General features: G+C 39.8%; 2 protein-coding genes across 5 annotated transcripts in view; one reads left to right on the top strand and one right to left on the bottom strand.

Annotated features, from left to right (window-relative positions):
* The window catches only part of CHLSN (cholesin), a 143161-nt gene that overhangs the window by 5849 nt on the left and 112366 nt on the right, over window positions 1-24946 (top strand). The window lies entirely within an intron of this gene.
* Window positions 12574-17014, bottom strand: GPER1 (G protein-coupled estrogen receptor 1). The gene is made up of 2 exons (XM_083711748.1): window positions 16730-17014; window positions 12574-14060 (listed from the first exon to the last, which is right to left on the bottom strand). The coding sequence occupies exon 2, from the start codon at window positions 13724-13726 to the stop codon at window positions 12656-12658; it is 1071 nt and encodes a 356-aa protein (XP_083567874.1). The 5' UTR covers window positions 13727-14060; window positions 16730-17014; the 3' UTR covers window positions 12574-12655.

Genomic DNA, 24946 nt, shown 5'->3' with positions numbered 1-24946 from the left:
CATGGCAGTTGCTTTCATAAAAAGTTGTCCATTTGTGGAGTTATAATTACTTCTTTTATCTCTAAACATGAATTCTAATGGGAGCCTTGTCAGATACAAGCAGCTGGAGGCTTTGGCTGCAGTACAACCATAACCTGGAGAATTTGTGTTATGTTCATATTGTTTGACCTTTACACAGACCCTGATGCCATTGATTATGATAAATGTTTGTGGGATTTGGCCATTATTGTGTAACTACTACTGCTTGGCAGGGTTGAGGGGCGTTGATGGCTAATAGCTCATCACCTCTGTAAGACTTTCCCAGAGGAGTCTCACAAGGCTCCGTTTTTTGTCCCCCTCTCTGAGATCTAGCAACACTTGCTTGTTTCTTTAGAACTGCTGAACTACTCTATGCTGGATTGTGCTTGAGGCATCTCTAACTGCATTTGGTACAGAATCCAGTGGTTGCCTACTTCATGGTAGGGTTGTAGGGCTGTGCATTAAATCACCATACCTTTGAATACCAGTTTTGAAATAACATTCTGATGAGTGTTTTAACAAGGCAATATGGCATTGAACAAAAGGTGGACACTCAACAGCTTCCCAGGGGGTAGCTCAGCTGAATAGATAGTTTACAGATACTTTGCAGATAATTTGCAGGCAGGGTGTCTCCAGCTTTGTTTGTTCTCTCTCTCCTAACAGAGAAGAAATGATAAGCCTTCCCACAAACCAGCAAACTATTTCATCTTCACCAGTATCTTTCCACTTAAAGCTCAGCTAATTATGCAGAGCCTGCTAATAATCCATCAGGAACCCCCCCCCCCCACAGCTGGACAATCAGAGATCCTGTGGCAAAGTAAAGAAAGAACAAAGAACCCCATGAAAGCAGGAGCAAAGGATATTTTTGTAGAAAGTATTCACTATTGATTTTTTAAAATGTTTGAATTGCTCGACACTGTTCAGGAGAGGCCTACATAATGGGAGATCTGGGCATGGACATGCTGCTCAGGTGGCGAGATCAGCTACATCTGTCTTGTTTCCAGTCATTGATGTGAAGCTTTTTTTCCCTTTTTAATATAAAAAAGACAGCTTCCGAAAATGAAATTTCAAGAAAGAATATGGATGGGTGGGGCTCTTCCCCCTTTTGTGTCACTTGAAAACAAAAACAAAACAAAGAACTGGAAAGCTCTTCTTTTTCCCCCCTCACACTCACCCCCCGCTGGTGAAAAAAAAGAGGGGGAAGAGTTTTTATTTTTATTTTCTGGTGGTGTTTATCTTTGTTGCTCTAGATAGCTTTCCTCCATGTAAAAAAGGAAGGGTTATTTTTCTTATTTAAAGGAGACTATCATTTTTCTTGCTTGCGCTCCCTCCCTCCCGTTATAAAAAGGGAGAGATTGGTGGAATGAGGACTTGGGGGGGGTGAAGGTGGGGGGTGAAGGTGAGAAGGTTTAGCTGGCTGCCTTATGCTGAAATGGGAGGTTGGGTATTATGTGAGAATGATGGGGAGGGTGTTTTTTCGGTAAGCAGTGAAAGCAAAGGCGTTTCTACTCACAAGCAAGCCCTACTGAATTCAATGGGGCTTACTCCCAGGAAAGTAGAAGTAAGTTTAGTTTAACTCAATGGGGCTTATGCATGCACAGATTCCACTTAGACCTCTGAGTGGGGAAGCAGCTGCAGCTTGACTAGTAAATCACTTAAACTACTCTTAAATTAGTTGAAAATATATTAAATATATTACAGTGGTACCATGGTCCTCGGAACGGCTTGGCTCCTGAACAAATTGGCTCCTGAATGCCTCAAATCTGGAAGTAAGTGTTCTGGTTTGCGAACGTTTTTCGGAAGCCGAATGTCCGACGTGGCTTCCGCTTGAGTGCAGGAAGCTCCTGCAGCCAGTCAGAAGCCACACCTTGTTTTTCGAATGGTTTCAGAAGTCGAATGGACTCCCGGAATGGATTAAGTTCAAGAACCAAGGTACCACTGTACATAAAAGTTTATTTAGTATGTTTTTAAAAAATCTACTACTTCTTTACATTTTAAGGCCCTCCACCGCTGCAGGAAGCCTCGTCAAGGCCCTCTGCTACTGCAGGGAAGCGTGGCGCACACCCTTTCCTGCCACAGAGAGGCCTAGTACGGCCCTCCACCACTGCAGATATATATATTGTGATATATCGAGATAGCGAGATATTTTGCTGGTGATATATCACTGTAGAGATATATCATGAAAATCAGATATTGCCCAGATATTGCTCTATAGGGTTGTTTGTATAGCTTGTGATCTAAGAACCCTAAGTGGCTTGGGTGTTGTATATCTCTGTGTCTTCTTAAAACCATTAAAATAATTTGAGAGCATCCTGTTAGCAGTGGCAGAAAAGTTTTATATGGTTTTGTTCTTGGTGTAACTATGTTATCCTCCTTTAGTCTTGATGAAAAGGAAAACAAAAGGCAAATACTTCCAGTAGACATAATTTATATATTGCACTCATTCTATTCAATACCTGAAGTATTCTTACATTCTTCACTAAGATCAAACATTTCTTTTTGTCCACCCACATCTTCCGTGGATTGAATCCTCACCTGTTTGTTCAAATAAATGGAAGAAGCAGATGGGGGAAGCATTGGGGGAAAGAATGGGAATATGTGGGGTTGCTTTATTGGTAATCTTTAAAGGAACTGAGTGAATATTTGGGTTGCAAACCACCATCTTTAGTAACCTGCTATTTATCCCATGTTAAATGGCTGTTTGTAGGAGTAAATTCAACTTTCTGAAGACCCTGGAACCATTTGAAAACCCTATATGAGGGAACCTGCTTTCTGTGAACAAAACTTAAGTTACTCATGGGGGAATCTGGATTTGGTACATAAATTTGGTACATAAATTTGGTACATAAATTGGCAACACGTTTATTTGTTGTTGCTTTGCTATTAATGAAGTATTCTGTCATGACAGCAAATTGAAGAAAATGTACAAAAATGTGTTTGAAATATTTGTATGCATAGATAAGAATGAATAATTTTGCATTCCTTTGAATATTTTTGTAATGGGCTGAACAAATTTCCCAGGAAAGCATATTCACAGCTGGGAAAACAGCTCCTACTTTGAAAATGGTTTTCCCAGGCAAAAAGCTTGCATCTCCAACTGTTTCTGGTATAAACACAATATTTTGTGTACTATTTAGCAGGGTTTCAAAAGGTTAAGAATTCTTCATTGGGCATTAACCAACAGAATGCAGTAGCATCTATATAAATGTTGTGCTGTAGTTTTGGTTTCTTTCTTCAAGCTAAGATCAAAGTATAGGGAGATGGGTTGAGAAATGTAGTTCCCTTTTTGTGCTAGACATGATAGTGCGTTCATTTTTTAAATCCCTGGAAATAAGTCAGTTAAACATTGTCACTTTATATACATGTTTTTATTTATTTAAAACTACTATAGCCCACGTTTCTCTAGGGAGGGGAAGGTTCAAGATGGCTACAATAAAGATAAAATTACAATGATGCAGTCAGTCAGAATTGAATTACTTAAATTCAAAGGCTATAGCTATATTCATTCATATATTCCAGCTTAAGTGAGGTTTGCATCCAAAAAACAGCCCATTGTATTGTTGACATTGAGAGAAAAAGGCGTTTTGCTTCCAAGTTTTCAAATACATTTTATTGTAACTGGTGATTGAATGCTGCCTTTTCAGACATTCAGTGGTTACTCTTGTGAATTATCTTACACTTTATTTACCATTACTATCTAAATCCTTAGCAGCAGCCATCAAGTAATGATATGTTGGGGGTTCTGGATGTCCAAGAAAGCTATGAGCAAAACATGTCAAGGTTCTTTCCATTTCTGCTCAGGGTCTGCGGCTCTCATCTACCTTAAATGATCATAGAGTTTAGTTTACAGTTTGAACAAGTAGTCTCATATAGGAAGGTATGTGAAATCTTTTGAATGTCTAAATATAAAACATGTGACATTTAACCAAAAGATTTATTTTAGGAAAGAAAAAGCAACCTAGAATTGGCATAAAAGTTGCATAAGGATATAAAACTGTTCCTTCAGTTGAACAGAAGTTCATTTTTATAGCAGGACGGAGTGCTTACTTTTCTTAACAGATTTTAATAGTCAAGAGGCTGAAAATCAAGATTCCTGCTTTTGGGAGCCAGGAAGCATGCTGGACTCTTCAGAGCCAAAAGCCCATAGAAACATTAATGGACAAAGGAGGAGCAAATAGCAATCAATCTTGATAGGCACACCCAGAGTTAGCCTCAGACCAAGAAGTAGCTCTGGCTCTGCCTTATGCAGGAAATCACTGTACAGTCATACCTCGGGTTGAAGTAGCTTCATGTTAAGTATTTTTGGGTTACGCTCCACGGCGACCCGGAAGTAATGGAGTGTGTTACTTCCGGGTTTTGCCACATGCGCCCAAAATGACGTCATGCGCATGCGTGGAAGCGGAAACACGCAGTCGCGTATTACCTTCTACTCAGGATGCGAATGGGGCTCCAGAACGGATCCTGTTCGCATCCAGAGGTACCACTGTATGGTGTAGTGGTAAATCCTTAAGTGCAGGCTGTATTCATGACAGTCCCCATAGCCATGCCCTCCACAAGACTACAACAAAAGCAATATTGATTTATCCAGTGCAGACTTTCTTGCTTAGCCCCTCATCCCCTTACTTAACATCTAGAATGACCACTACTTTGCCTCAGGTTGGTTGGCCAGAATGAAATAATTTTGGTTTTCTAAAAAATAAAAGCGGCAACTTAACCCTTACACATACTTGGCTTATTTGGTGCGTTTCTCTCTGAAAAAAAGCCTATTTATTTGGTTTGTAGAAGATTGGCAAATAAAGTCCTAGGAGATGACGTTATCATCCCTGCTCTATTGCATCACTGCTCATTACAAGACAGAGAAATTGATGGCTCTCTGCCTCCTGCCATGTTGGTCATTTGCTACTTTGTGTCACAGTGACCCAAGACTGGAGAGCCAGTACTGACATTTCGTTTTAGGGCAAAGGTTCCATGTCCTGTGCATATGAGGGTTCATGGCAGGAAGAGCTTAAACAACATCAGAGATTGGGAAGCCAGTCAGCTTTTCTCCTGCCACAGGAGTGTCTTGCACAGATACTGAATTCAGTAAGGAAACTAAGGAGGCTCAAGGATGAAGTGCTATAGAAATTAGCAGGTTATTTATTTCTCTCAGTTGCATACACATACAAAGTACTGAAGGAGTAAAAATATCTTTTTTATATTCCAGCTCATGAGATTGGACTACATGACCCTTGGGGTCTCTTCCAACTGAGAGAATGGCAACCAATATTTATTTTTTATTATTTGTTTATTAAATTTATATACTGCCCTTCCCACATATGCATTTAAAAGGTTGTAGAATAATCAGCCAAAGCCTGGGAGAAGAATGTTTTTGCCTGGCGCCTAAAAATATATAATGAAGGCGCCAGGCAAACATTCCTGGGGAGAGCATTCCATAATTGGGGAGCCACTGCAGAAAAAGGCCTGTTCCCGTGTTGCTGGCCTCCAGATCTCACTTGGAGGAGGCATACGAAGAAGGGCCTCAGAGGATGAACAGAGTCCAGGACAGTTTATATGGGGAGAGGCTGTCCTTGAGGTACTGTGGTCCTGAGCCTTTTAAGACTTTATCGGTCAAAACCAGCACTTTGAATTGGGTCTGGAAGCTAATTGGCAGCCAGTGCAGTTGGGCCAGGATCGGTGTAAAACGATCAAAAGTCTGGAAATCAAGCCTTGTGAGGAACAGTTGAAAGAACTGGGTATGTTTAGCCTGGTAAAAAGGAGACTGAAATGAGATATAATAGCCATCTTTGCATATCTAATGGGCTGTCACATGGAGGATGCAGCAAGCTTTTTTTCTTGTGCTAGGGAGGGTAGATCCAAACCAATGGATTCAAATTACAAGAAATAAGATTCCAACTTAACATCAGGAAGAACTTTCTGACAGTAAGAGATGTTTAGCAGTGGAATTGACTTCTTCAGAAGGTGGTGGACTCTCCTTCCTTAGAGGTTTTTAAGCAGAGGTTGGATGGCCATCAATCATGGGTGCTTTAGTTGAGATTCCTGCATTGCCAGGGGGCTGGACTGGATGACGCTCGTCTCCCTTCCAAGTATACAACTCTATGATAATAATAGCAGAAGTTCCACAAGCCCCACTCTCACATTCTTGGAGTATCAGACAATTTTTGATCAGTGACAATATTTGATTGGTCAGTTGATAAGCATGCCAACCCTAGCTGCTTTTAAATCTATTCCTACATTTCTTACAAGGGGAGATCCATTTTAGGGGGGGGGGGGGAGATGAATGTATAAGGGATCTGGAAAGGAAAAAGCTATTTTTTACAGTCTTGATAATAAAAACTCCTATGAAATATGATAGCATAAATGTGACAGTGGTTTAAAAATCCGGAATTTTGAGGAGAAGCATTGTATTGGCACTCCTGAACTATGGTTCATATTATCATCCCAAATAATACTATAGAATTCACCAGAATTGCTTGTAGTAAGTCAGAACAGCCCCCAAGAGCTAATAGGATGAAACTGTGCTGTCTCAGTTCTTCTGAACAAAACAGAGCTGGCAGGTTCCTCTGTTGCCACCTAGGATAGCTGGCTCAGCAGACTGATGTTTATTCTTAGCCTCTAGCATTGCTGTATCCCTAGGTGAGGAAAGGAGAAACTATAGTGAAGTGTAAAATAAAGGGTTGAACTGTTTATCATATATGTTTGATCCTTGTATTACTGTTTAAATGGGAACACATTTAGAATCAGTATAAATTTAGATGTGGAGAGTATATATAGTTCAGGGACAGAGCATCTGCTTTGCATGGACATCGTCTTATTTTCAATTCTTGACATCTCTAGTTGAAGATTCTCAGGTATTAAACCATACTGGATAGCTGGGCCAATTGTTATATATTCTTAATCCCAAGGCCAGTATCTTCCATGTTGAAATGCATCTGAGGTCATAAATGATATGATTGAAACCCTGCTGGCATTGTAACTTGAGAGCTCAGTCTTGCACCCATTTAGCATACCTGTGAAATGGAAACAAAATTTTTTAAAAATTATTTTGTTTCAACTAAGGCAGACCAACACGGCTACCTACCTGTAACTGTGAAATGGAGAAATTGTTGCTTCATAGTTTATACTTGCTACACTGAAGACAAAGCTAGATGTATTACTCCTCTCACAAATACTCTCACTATAGCAGGCAACAGAAGTTACCAGCTGATATTCAGTCAGTGGATGCATTGGAGAACATGTCAGCCTGACTGCAAAATTAATGCATACTTTTTACCTTCCAGTAAAAAGATGTTGTTTATCCGCGTTAGCAGAGGCCATTACCCTTTTATACAGATTTCATTGATTTGGCTGCAGGCTTTTAACACTCTGAGAGGTCACCTTAAATGCTATATAGAACATTGCCTCTGGCATCTATTGTTGACTGCTTATTGGCTCCACAAATAGTGCCCTTTGATTTTATTATAGATGGGGAAATTTCCTTAATTAGTTCTGCTTCAGAGTGAAAACCATATATTATCCTCATGGATAAGTGTTCAAAAACTAGCAGCTTCATTTAGCTGGTCTCTTGATATACATTCTGAATGTTTCTACTTCTGTGTTGCTTTCAAGTGGCATCAAATGTCATTGCATGCTTGTTTTGTTGCTTGAGTGCCAAAAGGCTGACTTTGAATGACATCCCACATACCAGACTTTCCACAACTTCAGGCATCTTTTTGCACAGAGATTTTCTCATGGGCTACTTCCTTTGCTGTTCTTCCAAGTTGCAGACGTAGCTTTGCTACCTCATTCACAACCATGTAGTATCTTTGCATTAGTAATAGCAGTTGTGTTGTGTATAAGTGAGTTTTTAATATTGTTGGAACTTAACTTGGTTTCACTATAAAATTATTGTGTTCTTGTTACCCTCTGTTGACCAACACGCTCTCTTCTGACGACTTTCAAGTGTTCCACAAACAGCTATAACTGTGGGTGGGAGAAGAGAGCATGCTGTTGTTTTAACTTTTACTCCTCATAATACTGGAAAGATTCCAGGCAAAATCAGCTAAATACATCATTTTTCCAGCAACTGCACAGATGCTTATGACTTTCCCACAAAAATTCAAAGGTTGCCCTATACTTTATAAGAAAAGAAGCAGCAACGCTTAGCTTTCATATCTTGACCTGTTCTAATCCAGCTGGGGTCAGGTTTAGTTATTGGACTGAATAAGCCTTGCTTGCCCTGATAAATTACCTTTCTATCAGAAGATGGACAAACGATTGCAACCTTGTTATACTTTCTTGATCTGTCACCATCTTTTGATACCATTGACCTTCGTATCCTCCTGAACTGTCTGGGGCACTGTTCTGGTCCTGTTGTCATAGTTGAGTTCAGAGAATAGAATTAGGTAATGGTCTCTTGACCCCCCTGGCAGTTATGCTGTGGGGCACCACACCAGAAGGTACCATTTTGCCTCCAGTGCTATTTAATATCTACATGAAGCTGCTGGGAGTAGTCATTAGGAGATTTGGGTAGGTAATCCCTAATTTTATTTCTCTGTAACATCTGAATCAGCACCGCTGGCGAGTGCTTCCTGGGTCCTGATAATTGGTCAGCTGGTAAGACAGCTATTATTGCCATTTCTGGATCAGGATAGCCTGGTCACTGTTGTCCATGCATTGGTAACTTCCAGATTATTATATTTTTCATTTAAAAAGTTGTAACTAAAAAAAATTTACAACTGTAATTTAAAACATACAGAAGGTTAAAATTGCAACAAAATAGACTAAAATGCATTGAAACTTCTACAAAATTTCTAAACATTTGGGTAAAGATAAAGGTAAAGGGACCCCTGACCATTAGGGTCTTAGGGTTTCCACTTTGGATTTGTGTAGAGTCTATTCCTTAGCCTTTTCTCCTCCCAAAGATATCCTGCAAGGCAGCAGAGGTTTAGGATCAGAGTTTTCCTTCTCCCAAATGGGCTACCTTCATAGATTGACAAACCCCATCTGCCCCTCACTTGCCTCTACAGCATGTGTAGAAATCGCCTTCTTTGCCGTTAGACCCAGTATTGGTCTCGTCCGCTCAATCCGCCAGAGCCAGTCTTCACATACAGGGGAAGTCCCGGTCTAACTCATGGAGTGCTTGAGACCCATTGGCTACCCTCACCTGGTTTAGCTGGCCAGTCGAAGCCATTGCCGGGTTGTTGCTGCTGTTGCATGCTGACAGCTTCTAGGAGCCACAGGTGAGAGCTGATTGCAGGATGGGGACCAAAGGTGGAGAAACTACTCCAGAAGGAGCACAATGTGTTCCGTACCAGAGGTATTACCCTCTCCTAACGCTCCATACACCCCATAGTAATCATCCAGTTTACTACTCAGAATTATACCTGCTTGGTAACTTTGGTAATGCTGCCTGGATCAGCTGCAAGTGACTCTGATCCTCTGTGTGTGTCCTGTATGTGCATGTGAGACTGTGGGGTGACCACACCTGCTGCTGATATGCAGCTCCTGGACCCCAACATGTTAGTCTCCTTGAATTACTGGCTCCATGGGAAGCTTTATAAATTTAGATTTTTTAAAAAAATGAAACTACATCTTGGAAATTTGTAGTGAAACTTTTTGCTTTTTTGTTAGCTATGTTCCGCAGCCCTAGTCAGGATCTAAGTCTTCCTGTCCTGCAGCAGGCAGAGCATGTCTTCGGTGAGATCTGTGTGGAGGGCATAATATAGCACAGTTCTGGAGGGTACAGAGCCCTTCATAGAGTATATATCCTAGAAGGGATTGAAAGTCAATCACATGGGAAAGATAATCTTTGGAAGCTCCGAAATTCAATCAGAATTTAGTTCCATGCCTAGTCTGTAATCAAGGGTATGATCACCAGTACAGGCAGACCCCCTCCAATAATAGGAACATTACCTAGTTTAGTGCAGCATCTCTGTGATTATCTTAACATTGCTTGAAAAGGAACTAGAGCATGCTAAACCTGGATGTACAAGAATGTTGTTTTTCTACACTCCAAAGTAGCTCTCCAATACTTTCTCCATGTTGCTTTCCAAAGCTCTCAAGACCTTGCAGCCTGTTAGTGACAAGCATGAGGAGGTTGAAGTCTAGGGAGCTAAGCCCAAAGGAGGCAGTCAAGGGTCAGCCAAGGTCCACTTTTCCCTTAAACTCAAATTTCTTTTCCCGTAGAGTGGTCAAAAGGGAGTGATTCAAGTCCAGTAAGAAGCAAACTTTTCTCCATCCTGGCAGGAAATGATGAAATCATCATAGTATGCAAATTGTCTTTACAAATAGATGTTAATATCCATATAGGAAAAGGTCTCTCTGATTCTGACTGTCCAGTCTCTGAGCCAGTTTAGATGATAGCCCTCCTTGTTCATGTGTACCTCCTCCCCTCCTTGCATATAGAGTGCAATTTCTAAATTTGACAGTGCCTTATTTATTGGCAGTGCCATCTTTCCGTGATACCATGATGAAATATTTTAAATAAGAGAATTAGGGAGAATCTACAGTAAATTGCAATTCATGAGATATATTCTATATTACCAATGGCACGGGTGGCGCTTTGGGTTAAACCACAGAGCCTAGGACTTGCTGATCAGAAGGTCGGCGGTTCGAATCCCCACGATGGGGTGAGCTCCCGTTGCTCAGTCCCTGCTCCTGCCAACCTAGCAGTTCAAAAGCACGGCAAAGTGCAAGTAGATAAATAGGTACAGTTCCATCGGGAAGGTAAATGGCGTTTCCGTGTGCTGCTCTGGTTCGCCAGAAGCGGCTTAATCATGCTGGCCACATGACCCAGAAGCTGTACGCCGGCTCCCTTGGCCAGTAAAGCGAGATGAGCGCCGCAACCCCAGAGTCGGGCACGACTGGACCTAATGGTCAGGGGTCCTTTTACCTTACAAATAATATTTGTTATTTTCAAGGTATTGTACAGTAAATAAAATTAAAGGAAGGGGAAAGTGAAATAAAAGCCAATTCTATTTTATGAATGGAAAGGGAAGTGGGAGGGGGGGCCAGTTACCCATTGAATCTCCTGATTGCAGTGTGAATACAGGTATTGAGAGTGAATATTGCTTGAACATGCCCAGGATCCAAGTATTCTGGAAAAAAAGTTGATTCAAGTTAGTGGATATTGCAATACCCACTAGCAGTGTACTTCCCTACCCTGTAAGAAGAATGTCCTCATTCAGGGCTCCAAGTTGCTTGGACCAAAAGATGTGTAGTGGTATTTGACACCTGGGAGAGTTTCAGGAGAAGAAAAGTGAAACAAAACACCTTCCCACATGGCCTTTCTTTGCTACCCTATAAAGCACTAGGCAGCTCAGGGTGATCTTAAGCATTTAATTGCTGTATAATGCACGAGGTGTTCAGAAGAGTGGAACTGGAAAATGTGTTCATTTTCCTTTTCTTGGAAACATTTCCTATATAGTGCAGGGAGAGAAATAATTTCTGCTTTAAACTGATGGCACCACATACCCTTCCAGAATACTTACTAAAGGCTACATTGCGCTAGTAATTTCCCACTTTTCTCCCGGAGTCCATTTTCCTTCCCCCACCCTCAACTGGCACACTAACATTTTGTGTCTCAGCTCACTCACAGTCTGTCCTGGTTCTTTTAGAACTTTTCCTTTTTCTCCTGAGGTGGAAGTGAAATCTACTCATAGGGAAAAAGCCATAGGATTTAGCACAGTGGGGGTTATGCATCATTTGCCCCAACAACTAAAGCATAGTGAATACACAGGAACTCCTATCTTTCATGCTAAATGTGGTCATGGAAATGTCATCTTCAGGTAACAGGATGAGTAATAGAATATTTCTTATTTCTGTAGGCACAGCTGTCATCCACATTCCATGAGTTAAGGAAGTTCACAAACCTCTAAGCCATTTTCAATTGTTTTTTTTAAATACCGTTCTTTCCTGCTGCAAACTTATATAGTTCTGTATAACTGGAGAAGTCCCTTGAGTATGTACCATTACCTTAGTTTTGGGTGGCCCTGTTTCACTTACAAGCTGATAAGCACTCAACTGCCTGAGTCCACTATTAAAGAGGAAGATTCTTGGTGATTCAGGGGATTTGGAAGTAATAAAAGCCTAATAGCTGTCTGTAATAATTAAAAAACAACAACCCAGAAAGAGAGGTCCATTGTAAATCTAGATTGAATTTCTATTTTCTTAATATTTTGTGCAACAGTATATGTCTATTAATATACAGTACCAAGCTTTCTACGCTGTAGCTGTTTTCTTCACCAGGTTTGCAAGCTGATATTCTTGGAAGGAAAATCAACAATTCTCTATATCATACTGCATCTCTGTATCAATATGTTCTATTGAATTTCCCTATTCTTACTGCAGTTTTACTATTTTGTTCAGGGTATCTAACATATGGCAGAAAAATAACATTATTTGATAAGTCTATTATAGTTAAGTTCTTCCTTAGACAGTTTTCTGCTACCTTATTGTTCACAAGTATGCAAATACAGCTGGCCCCCCATGAGCCTTTTATTAGTTTCTAACCTTAATGAAATGCAGATTTGAGTAATGTGTAATCTTTTACATATCATCATAAAAATAGTACAAATCTTTGTGCATAGGACAAAGTATATGATTTTTCTATTAGCATTGTGATCAAGTTCCATTATGGTACCTTTCAATACAGGCTAAATTAAACTTCTGATTGCTCGTTGCTATCAGGAATAACAGATTTCAGGGTAGCATGACAAAACCGGTTTAAAACAGAGACTTTGGTTTTCTGTTCAATATACAATTTCAGTTTCTCTCTGAAAGTTTCACCTAGGAAGCTGTAGATAAGAGGATTCAAACAGCTGTTTGAGAAGGCTGCAAGGTTCACAATGTGTCCGGTTAAGGGATAGTTATGTCTGAAAGACTGGTCCCTTGATGAGGTTTGCTCTGTCTTTTGAAGAAGTTGCACACTTATGAAGACATTTTCAGGAAGCCAGCAGATGAAGAAGACAAGGACAACAACAAAAATCATACGAAGAGCTTTCTGCCTGCGTATCCGCAAACTTCTGTGCTTGTGGGCTCTTATCAAGACTCTTACAATTAACGAATAACAAAGGCCTATAATAGCAAAAGGGATGATAAACCCTAAGGTTATTTCTAGCCACTGTATTTCTTCTACATCTGCAAAGCAAAAGGAAACCTCCCCAGCATGTTGCAAATGTACAGCTGTGAAGGGCACTAGTGCTGCCGAGATAGATGCCAACCAGATGAGGCCACAGCTTAATCTGGCATGTTCCATGGTGCGAAATAAGTTGGACTTCATTACTTTTGCTAGTGCTATGTATCTGTCAAAACTCATCCATGTTAGGAAGAATATGCTGCTATACATGTTGATTTGAAGGAACAATGACATAAAAGTACAAATTATTGTGATATCGTAATACTTTTCGTCGAGATTAAAAACTTCGATGAGAGAGTCAGCCACCAAAATGAGATCTGCTACTGCAAGGTTTATGAAATATAAGTCTGGAATAGTCATCTTTTCACGAAAACTTATGTTCACCACTAAAATAAGAATGTTTCCCACGAAGCCAATAGGAAAAAGGAATATTGTGTAAAGGCATGATAAGAAAAGACCTATAATGTATTGCTGGTGTTCTGATTTATCCGCGAGGCTGACAGTTTTGTTTTCATTGCATAGATATGATCCATTTCGTTCAAAATATGTGCTGTTACAAAGTACTTGAGATGTGGATGCTGTGAAAATTTCCATGGTATGCGCCTCTCTTGGGTATATCGCTTAGAACTTCAGTACCAAAGTGCTTAAATAGTTGGTGAATCCAAAGAGATCTGTAGAAGTCATATTTTGTATTCTGCAAAGGCAGAATCAGTTTAGGTCAAGACTTGCAGAATTTCTACAGTACCTTAAGAAAAGTGGTAAGCAAGAATCAATTGATATGTTCTATAACACAGGAACTTTTGTATGGTAATGATGATTTCAGGTGTATACATATTTCTTCTATTGTAATCTTGCTTACAATTTGAAAGATGCTGAATCATAATAGTTCTGTTTACTTCAGTTTAGCAACTAATGAATCTTGTTTGACCTGCAATTAATAAAAAGGAAAATAATTAATCTCCTTCCTGTAAAAATGAAAGAGTTCATTGTTTATTAACATGAATGGCCTTAACATCTGTTCATGTATATCCATGATGCTGTCTTTGTGAATTTAGTTAGATGAACCACAAATATATGAATGTATATGTTCAGTGTAAATGTTTTTGGGATCATTTTAGGATCTATATGGTGGCAATGAGCAAAACATCTTTTTGGCATTGCTCTTATGAGAAAAGGATAAAAATCAGGACTAAAGCCAGTTTTGGAAGAAATAAAGGATCAACTTTCTGTTGTATCATGTTCTTTGTTTTCATAGATAATTATAGAAATCCTAACATATAACCCCTACAGCACATGCTTTGGCTGCAAAACTGATAGCTAGAGGAAAAGTATGGGACCCTTCTGATTCTTACTCTATTTTTCTCACAGAGGCTTAAAAAAAGAGAGGCTCTTATAGGTCTGCACATTTTAATTGCTTTTCAATTGTACAACAGAAGTCTTTGGGGAAAGAATATTTATCTCTTAAGCAGTTACCTTTTCTATCTATGTTGTTAAATGATTTGTGAAATTATAAGGAAATAAAAATAAAGCAGATTACCACAGATGATTAAAATCTTGAACTGGATTATGTAAAACTTGTTGCCAAAAAGCCATGAGCAGCTAAGATTCTTACAGCATTTTAAGTATATGGAAGTGGAAACACATGTAAATAAGATGTAAACTCTGTTTGGCCTAAATATCTCTGACCTAATTTTTGAGCCAGATTGAAATATTACATACATTTGATTATTGAGACCTATCAGCCTAACCTCTTCCAGCGCAGTTGGTAGTAGAATGCTGTGTGCAGCTCTGGTTGCCTCATCTGAAAAAAGCTATTGAGGGGATGGTGCAGACGATAACTGGTTTAGAATCTCTATGAAAATAGACTAAAGATAAGCTATTTTTAGTATAGAAGGTGGAGGATCAAGGTGGCAGTGGCAACATGATACAGTTTTATAACATGAAAAGTGTAACCAGAATATCTTTCCAAATAGTTCTCTCCATCCGGTTAAATTGATTGACATTAACATGTTTCTTTTAATATGTGGTAATATGTTACCACAAGCTGTGGTGATGGTCACCATCTTAGATGTCTATAGAAAATAATTGGAAGGATACATTTATTAATAGTGATTAGCCATAATAGTTTAAAATAAAAGCCCAAGTTTTGAGGTTGTATACCTCATGAGTACTAGATCCTGGGAACATGCATCAGAGAGATACTTATTTCCCTCTTGCTCGGCTTTTGAATATCCAGAAGTAGCTGGTTGCTGTTGGAGACCAAATACATGCCTACCCAGAAGTGAGTTGAATTCAGTGGAACTTACTCCCAAGTAAATGTTCATTGGTTTGCAGCCTTAGCCTGGTCTTAGTCTTAATTTTTACTATTTTATATGAAGGCATGCATAAAGTCGTTTCAAGGGGTTTGTCATGTTTATTTCCAGAAAGAAAATTTATTTTCACTTGTCCAAAATAAAATACTGTGTTGTTGAATTACCATGAGGCTTGTAACAACATCTTTTTAGATTATTTCCTTTTTTAAAAAAATGCATAATCTTGTAAAAAAACTGATTTTAGTAGTAGAGGGTTTAAGAATAACTCAGCTATTTTTTAACTTGCCAATCTTTATAATTATTGTTTCTGCAAGGTAGAATAAATCACTTTTATACATCACTAAAAAGCAGGCCAGTGTAAATATTGAAGGGGAAACTATATTTTAAATAGTAGTGCATCAGTGGCATTCTGATAATGCTCTGGGTTCTGCAAGAAATCTGAATGATTTCAATAGCGTTCATTATTTTAAATTGTTCTTACTATCATGTGTTTTTAGGATTCATTTTACCTTACACTAATGTGTATTCATAGGTTTTAACTGGTCTTGAGCTGGTTTCCTCCTAACCACTGGTTGGTTAATTTATGTTTAATCACATCACTATCATCACCACCGCCAATTATAAAAATTAGTGCTATTCAGATTATTCTAGATTGAATTGAAGGCAGTAGTGTATTGGTACACTTAATTTAGAACTGAATAAACACCTGCATTTTAAAAAAGATTGTTTAAGATACTTAAATGGTTTATAGCAACAAATCCAGGTCTTCCTGCAAGTCTTACCACTATAACAAAGCTTTATAGCTTCTTGTAGTTTCTACAATTTTTGTTGAGCTGACATCATTTTAAAGGCTAAAATTAACTCTGTTTCTGCTGGTTTATTTCTCTTTGCCAGTTCAATCTGTAAATTAAAAAAAAACAACATTTTGAGAGATGTGGGATGTTTGCCTATTTTCATCCCTCTTTTGCTTTTGGGATCCTACTTCAAATACAAAAATAAACTCAGATGCCAGTACACTGAGCACCATTTCACAGATTCAGCTAGAAGAAGCACCTTCAGCATATACCACTGCTTGGCTGTACAAGCGTATAGCAAATGCAATTAAAAGAAAAACAGAACTCAAAAGTGAAGAATGATTCTTTAACATATGCTTTAATAACAAGAGTGAGATATCCCTTGGCTGTGCAAGCGTATAGCGAATGCAATTAAAAGAAAAACATTAAAACTCAAAGTGAAGACTGATTTTTTAACACATGCATTAATAACAAGAGTGAGATATTCCTACCCTCTTTCGTGAGTCCTGTTTTCCCTTCTTAATCGCTTGCATGTTTCGGTCAGCTCAAGAGGTATTCCCATCGTGATGTATTGCATTGTGGTGTTCATCATTGCTATCATTTTCCTGCAACAAACTTAGCTGTATCATACATTCAATGTGTCGGTGCTGCTTCTAAATCGTGATGCAGCAGGTGGGAGGCTTGGGCTTCATCTGCTGCTGAAGGAAGCTTGTTGATAACTGCACAAACACCACCTGGCGGCTGCCAGAATTGCTCTGCTGACTGTGGGAAAAGAAGTCTTGAACAGCTACGTTAAACCCTGTTTTCTCAGTGGAAGGGACAAGACTATAGTGCATGTCCTCAGCAGACTTTTTACTCCGTGTGTGTTTGTGTGTGTGAGAGAGGGGAAGAATAAAATACCCATTCCTTTCTTAAGCAGCAGCACCCAATGCCTCATTCAAACTGCTTTTGAATGTTTTGAAGCAGTTAGGGATATTACACCAGGTTGGAGTGGGTAAATGCTGTTTAAAGGGGAAAAGCTCAAAATTCCACTTGGCATGCCTCCCAAGCCCATGGCAGTTTATTGGATCCTGGCCACAGCTGGGCATGCTGAATTAGAAAACTTAAGATAGAGGGGGAAATTGGGATTTCTGCGGATCATAAATGACCTATATTATATTAAAATAGTGCTTAAAAAGTGCAGTATACTCATAAGAAGTTAAGCTTTCTGAGATTTTTTTCATTTTAGAAAACAAAAAATCTTGTCTAGTTCTTACGGTTGTGAAACTATGCTTGAAAGTTCTGCTGCATGAAGTTGCCATACCAACACCTACCCTAAGTGTACTTCAGTAATACCATTGTACATCTGGGTACAGCATGATTTTAATACACTGCGCAGTTTCCATTATCTGATCCTGTTGTGAATAAACTTCTGGCGTTCACCTTGAATGCATTTCTCCACTGCCCCAGAAGTGCCTTACCTAGCCTGGTACCCACCATACATTGTGGAATATAGTCCCATTATCCCTGAGCATTATTCATGCTGGCTGGGGGTGATGGGAATTAGGGTCCAGTTTCTGAAGGACACCAGGTTGGGGTAGGCTGCTGTGGAACCATGGTTGTTCAGCAAACCTTTCCCTTGTTCACTTCTCTGCCAGATAAGCCCTGTGTGCCTGCAGTGGAATCTTGGTGCATTGTAGAAAATTCTGAGGAATGTTATGGGGCGTGTTCTCTGTGCACCATCTTGGCTTGCTGGGCCTCACTTTTGCCTCCATTAACATTTCTAACCAGCTGCACATTACACAGAGCAGTGTTTCCCAACCTTGGGCCTCCAGCTGTTTTTGAACTACAATTCCCATCATCTCTGACCACTGGTCTTGCTAGCTAGCCAAAAACATCTGGAGGCCCAAGGTTGGGAAACACTGACACAGAGAATATCGGGGGGGGGGGCTGAATTTCAGAGGAGCCTGACGCAGTTTGAAAATCATTGCTGCAGAACCCAGAAATCACAATTTTGGTCATTATTTCTGGCTGTTGATAGCCTTTATTCTAAACTATGTATGTATGTACAATCCGTTTTTGGGTCAGAAACCAAACGTGAGATTTAACATTTACTAAATTATTCTGTATTTTGTAACATGTCCCAGTGCATCAGGGACAGCCAATATGGTGCCCTCCATATGTGAGCTCCAACTTCCCGTAACCTCAGCCAGTATGGCTAGGGCTCAAGTATCAAGGGAGCTATAATTTCAAACATTGGCTACCCCTAATCTACATGGCACCTCTTTGTTATTCCTTTTTCATGCTTGATGCTAAGAGTGACCTTTTCTAAACTCAGTTTTTAAAAACTACCTGTATGCATGCTTTTCAGGTTAAGAATCCAATTATTATCCAGTGGTATTGTGCTCTATATTTTACTGCGTGTCAATATTTTATAGTTGAAGCTAGCAAGACAGACACTAAGTAATCATACTGCTGTGGGCATCGGTGGCTCCCCTGTCATACCTCAGAATCTCTGCTGTTGCTGAGATTCCACTTGCTGGCATTTGGTATCTCCACGTAGTAAGATGGAGTGAAATTAGGTCAGCGGCAGCAATTTATCAGAGTTCCATTTGTGACTAGGTAACAGTTATCGCTGTTCAATTTGGCATATGTTTCCTCACATTTTCAAAGAATGACCCTTGTTTTTGAATACCCAAGCTTTAGTGCTCATACTTTCTGAGCGTTTAACAGGTGTGCTGGGTCTATCTACAGATTTCTGTCACAAGTGCATGCAACGGCAAACTTACATTTCCCTCCATCTGAATGTAACAGATGCTGGAGTGGGGAGAACAGCTCCATGGAGGCAGGGGCAGTCAATGGTAAACCTCACATCACAGAGCAGCTTAGTTCTAGCTTGTATTGTACATATCACTGTTCTAATGCTCATTTTATTTTCTCGGTATATGCATTTATTGGGTTCTTTGGGCTATTCCTTTCACACAGTGAGTAAGATAAATGGCTATTAGTCATGACGTCTATATGGAACCTCCATGTTCAGAGGTAGTATACTGCTAAATACTAGTTGCTGGAGTGTGCAATAGTTATTTCGTTATTGTATTCATAAGTCGTTTTATTCCAAGACACCCAAGAAAAGACTTAAAATTTCAAACTACTAAAACAAATAATAAAAAATGTAAAGTTGGCCTTGTGAGTTGAGGGGTCAGTCTGACTGGAGCAAGTCCTGATGTTTCCTTTGTCTGTTTGTTTGCCTGCCTGCCTCACTCTCTTCTGCCTTCCCACAGGGTGGATGGCGTCCTTTGGATCCATAGGGGAAGGGTTTAATTTACTGGAGCAGGCCCTGATGTTGACCATGCCTTCCTTCCTTGCTGGCTTCTTTAAGCACTTTTGATACCCAGGTCTCTGATCCCCAGTCCCCTTCCCATACCTTTTCCAGTCCCATGAGATCCCTTGGATTCTCTGTAGTTTGCCCTTCTTCCTCCCCCCCACCCCCAAATCAGGATGCATCTTTCCTTTGGTGGATTCATTTGAGATCAGATAATGCTTAGACTCCCCCCCCCCCAAATACTACTTGCTTAAGTGTGGGTAGATGTTAAAGAATCCCCTCTAATCCCCAAAGGAAAAATTTGAAAACTGTTCGAAGAGGCTTGGAAATGCCTCCAGCTTAATAGAAGCTAAGGATCAGGTTAACTACACAATGAATTATTAGTTTACAGTGTAATGGTATACGTGTCCACTCAGAAGTAAGTCTCTTTGTGTTTAATGGGGCTTATTCCTAGATAACTAGGTACAGGATGGTAGCATAGGCTTCAGTTTAGAGTTGGCAATTGGCTAAATCGGAGTTCTTGTGCCTTTAACAGTTGTATGACAGGCAGACATTCAACAGGTTAAGCCTTTTATAGAATGGAAGCACAATTACAGAAAAAACTTCACCATGACTGTGCTACCTCTAGTTTTGTGTATACTGTAGCCCTATGGCAGCCATGTTGTGACTGGTGCCCACAGCACTCTCTAAAAATTTGAAATCTGCCCACGTATCCAAAATAGTTGGTGACTCCTGTTTTATGCAAAGGCACTTGCGGAGGGCGCAAAGCAGGACCATGGCCTAGGTATGTTCAAACATCCCAACAAAGAGGCTTGACGGGGCTTTTGGTCCCTGGGCCTGAGGTTCTCACCCTTGTCCTAGAGGCAGCTAGTTGGTTGCTCTGGGAAGCAAGATGCTGGAGTAGATGGTATTTTATATTTGATCCACTAGAGCAGGCATAGGCAAACTCTGGCCCTGCAGATGTTTGGGACTACAATTCCCATCATCCCTGACCACTTGTCCTGTTTGCTAGGGATGATGGGAATTGTAGTCCCAAACTTCTGGAGGGCTGAGTTTGCCTATGCCTGATTTATACCCCGCCCATCAAGCTGGGTTTGCCTGTGCCTGCACTAGAGCTCTTATGCTTTTATGGGCAGTGCTAATCAAATGATTAATATTGTTGGATTAATCAAATGCATTCCAGTAGATTAAAAATTCATTTGCATATGAATAAGAATAATTACTTGGAATAAAAAACCATGCTTTCTTTGGTTGTAGACATTGGAAATGCATCCCCCAGGTCACAGCACCTTAGCCTATTAATTCCCTCCTGTATGCGGTGGAAGGAGAAATGCTACTTCTGATGGAACTTGCAGTCTCTGTGGTGTTATATAAAAGATAATTTTAGAAATCTATTTCCTGATTAAATTTTTAAATGAATTAATCTGAATGAATTGACTAAACATTGCAGCCCTAGCTTTCATATCTTGTGTAGAACACAACAATGTACTTGATTCTGCCACAAGTATCAGTCATAGTTCCTCTTCAAGCCTACTGAAATTTAAACCATAGCTTTCCATTTATATTTTTAAAATGCAGAGACTACAGAAAAATGGGATATTAAAAGCACATCAGATCTCCACAGGCTCCGGGTAAAGAGCTAATGCAGGCTTAGAATACTTTCAGTATACTCTAATAATTCTCACTCATCTTTGTTCGGATATGGGTGATGTTCTTTTCCATTTGGCTTATGGTTTACTATAATAACATTTCCTTAATTGCTGCAGGGGAAAAAACACTACTGTATCTGAATAGAAGTAGACAGCTTTTCCCCATGACTGGAACAAACATCCATACACTAAAATGCTTCTAATATCCTACTTGTGCTTGCTATAAAAATGAATTATATAATAATTGGAAGATCATTTAGACTGCTGAAATATTTTTAGAAACATTTATTAACCATATGCATTGAGAAAACTTGAATTTGGTTCACATTTTGATAGCTGAAAAACAGTTGTTGATTCTTGTTGATCATATCATCATAAACATAATCTATATATACATAACAAATAGCTTCTAGCATTCTGTCACACTCTAGTGAGATCAAGAAATGGAACACAGGGCAGGGCTATGCAGATGAAGGATTGGGGAAAGTTTTTTAAATCAATGGCTGGGATCACTAGGGGTGGGGATCATCCTTAATACCTCCCATAATAACAACCCTGAGGACATCCTTCATTGTTTCCCAATTCAGGGAAAGTGTTACACTTGGAGGTCCTGTTGTAGTCAGGGCAGACCTTAGCCTCAGCCCCCTAATATTAGTTGGTCTAATATTGACTGGCATAGATGTTGAAAGGCTCTGATGTGTCTTCACTACGAAATCCCTTCTAACATTTTCCCAACAACTATTGCAATGTATAAGCTCACAATGTTACAATATTTTCTTGCGAGCTATCTCAGACATAGAATCCCCTGAGTTCTTTCCTGGCACATATGTTTACTACATCCCAAAGTCCAGCCTGTGGCAGTAGTTGATGTGTGATTTTGTTGTAGGAAGTTGGTGAAACAAAGATACCCTTTGTCATTACCAAAAAAACAGTCCAAAGCAATAGTTTGCCTTGGATATACATTTCTCTTTTCATTTCCAGAAGTACTGTATTTGGAATAAGCCAGTCTTCTTGATGAGAAATAAAACTATCATTATTAATAATGATTATTATGTTGTACATGGTGCCATAACCATAAACGACACTTTACAGAGTAGCATATGGGAGAGAAAGGTTCCTGCCCTAAGACACATAATTTCTGACCATTAGCCAGGGTGGTTGGGGTTTATGGGAGCTGGAATTCACAGCATTGATGGGCAGCATGTTGCCTACCCCTGCTTCAAGGTAAACCTTGAACCAGCAGATAACGCTCTCTCTGCATGAAAAGAAAAAGGCTCCAACACCCTGTTAGATCTTTCATGCATTGCCTTACATTCATTTCATTTACTGTTAAGAAACTCCTAGACTGTTATTTATTACCCATCTTAATGAAAGAACTACTGTCTTCCTTGCATTTTTTTCTTGCTATGTCTTTTGACATGATTTTATTTTTCTCCAAAACATTTAAAGAGGCATGATTCACCATGATCACATGGACACATTTCATCTTACTATACCACATTATCCCCAATAGCACCATTCTCATGTTAAATCTTTCATGTTGTTGGTCATTGTTACATCAATTAGATCTTTTGGCAAAGGGGTGCCCAAATGTATTTAACACTTCCTGCACCTGAAATAATTAATTTACCTCAAGCCCAGAACAGCTGTTCTGCTTTATAGAACCTGTATTCATGTCCCATCCCACCCTGAAATATGACTTTTCCATTTCCACTGCACAGCAGTTAGGCTGTCTTGAATATACTGCACACTTCCAGCAAATAGCAATGCCCTATTGCAACCCCTTGTTTTTTAAGAGAACTTACAGAATGATATAATTGTATAATTGGAATGGGCCTGATTCTAGTCCAGCCCCCTGCAATGCAGGAATCTTAACTAAAGTGACCATGACATATGGCCATCCAGCCTCCAATGAAGGCGTGTCTGCCACCTTCTGACGAAGTCTATTACCATCAGAAAGTTTTTCCTAATGTTTAGTCGGAATTTCCTGTCTTGTAACTTGAATCCATTGGTTTGGGTCCCACCCTCGGAGCAGGAGAAAACAAGCTCCATGTGGTAACCCTTTAGATATTTGAAAATCCTCTAGTCTCCTCTTTTCTGGGCTAAACATACCCAGCTCCTTCAACCTTTCCTCATAAGGCTTAGTTTCCAGTCCCTTGATCATCTTGGTTGCCCTCCTGTGCGCACATTGCAACCTGTCAACATCTTCCTTGTGGTGCTAAAAATTGGACACAGTAGTCCAGGTTGGTCTGACTAAGGCAGAATATAGTAGTGATTTTCTCTTGATCTGAACACTGTACTGTGTTGATGCAGCCTAGAATAGCATTAGCTTTTTCTGCTGCTGCATCACACTGTTGTCTCACATTAAGCTTGTGGTCCAACAAGACCCCTAGATCTTTCAGGCATATCCCATCTTATATTCTTGCAGCTGATTATTCCTGCCTAAGTGTAGAACATTACATTTGTCCCTATTGAAATTAATTTTGTTAGCTTGGGCCCCGTTCTCCAATCTATTAATGTTCTTTTGAATTCTGATTCTGTTTTCTGTGGCATTAGCTACCCCTCCCAGTTTGGTGTCATCTGCAAATTTGATGAGCATCCCCACATTTCCTTTATCCAAGTCATTTATAAAAATGTTGAACAACAGACCCAAGACAGAACCATCCCATGTGGCACCCCACTTTGTCCCTTTGTTCCAGGATGATGAGGATCCATTAATGAGCACTCTTTGGGTTCTGTCGGTCAACCAGCTACAAATCCACCTAACAGTAACCTCGTCCAACCAACATTTTACCAGCTTCTTCAAGAATATCACAGGGGACTTTGTCAAAAGCCTTATTGAAATCAAGATACACCACATCCACAGCATTCACCAATCCACCAAGCTTGTAACTTTATCAAAAAAAGAAATGAGTCTGGCATGACTTGTTTTTGAGACACCCATACTGGGTCTTCGCAATCACAGCATCCTTTTCTAAGTACTCACAGACTGACCATTTAATTATATGTTCTAGGATCCTTCCTGGTATCAAAAAGCTGACGGATTGGTAGTTACCTCAATCTTCTCTCCCCCCCCCCCTTTGAAGATGGGTACAACTTCTAATCTCAGAGCCTCAATGTCTATAATTCAGTATAACTAGTTTGCCTGTTGTTCCGTGCAGTGCTGTTCCGTTCTGTACACTGGAAAGCCTTTTACAAGCGCCCACATTCAAGCAGGCTGGATTCTGAAAGCTGGACTTCTTAGGCTAGACAATTCCATGGGTGGTGTTTATTGGTCCAGGATTGGTGAACAGAGAAAAAGGGCCTCCTCTGCAAGTGACTTGTATCCCTTATGAATGTATGTTGGGAGGGGGATAAAAATGTACGGACTGAAGGATTATGGTGTATGATAACTTAGTTAATTTTGTTGCTGTAAGAGTCACTTGTAGAATAATACATTAACTTCTAGATGATGCACTTCTTTATCAATATCTCCTTTCACTCTCCCATGCAGTCTTCCATATTCATTACCCCTTTGCTGATCCTGGAAAAGTTTCTTTTTATAAAAGCTCTTGACCATGTTGATGTCCTGTTGTTCACTCTGCTATCCATACATCAGCACACAACAACGACGTGCAATAGCAACACAGGAGGAACATTAAGTAACCATGATTGTAGCTTTCAGCCCCAGCTGGAGAATATTTGTTCCTCAGGTTGTAAGAATAAATAAGCTTGCAAATCTTTTATTCCTTCAGGTTCTGTATGTTGGCAGATTT

Source organism: Podarcis gaigeae, assembly GCF_964106915.1.
Source record: "Podarcis gaigeae genome assembly, chromosome: 14".
Classification (NCBI taxonomy): Eukaryota; Metazoa; Chordata; class Lepidosauria; order Squamata; family Lacertidae; genus Podarcis; species Podarcis gaigeae.
Note: the sequence above shows the minus strand (reverse complement) of the source record. Positions and strands in the feature narration are given on the sequence as shown.

Excerpts from the sequence above, each read along its gene's own strand:
- GPER1 (XM_083711748.1), bottom strand. The coding sequence starts at position 13,726 with ATGGAAATTTTCACAGCATCCACATCTCAAGTACTTTGTAACAGCACA.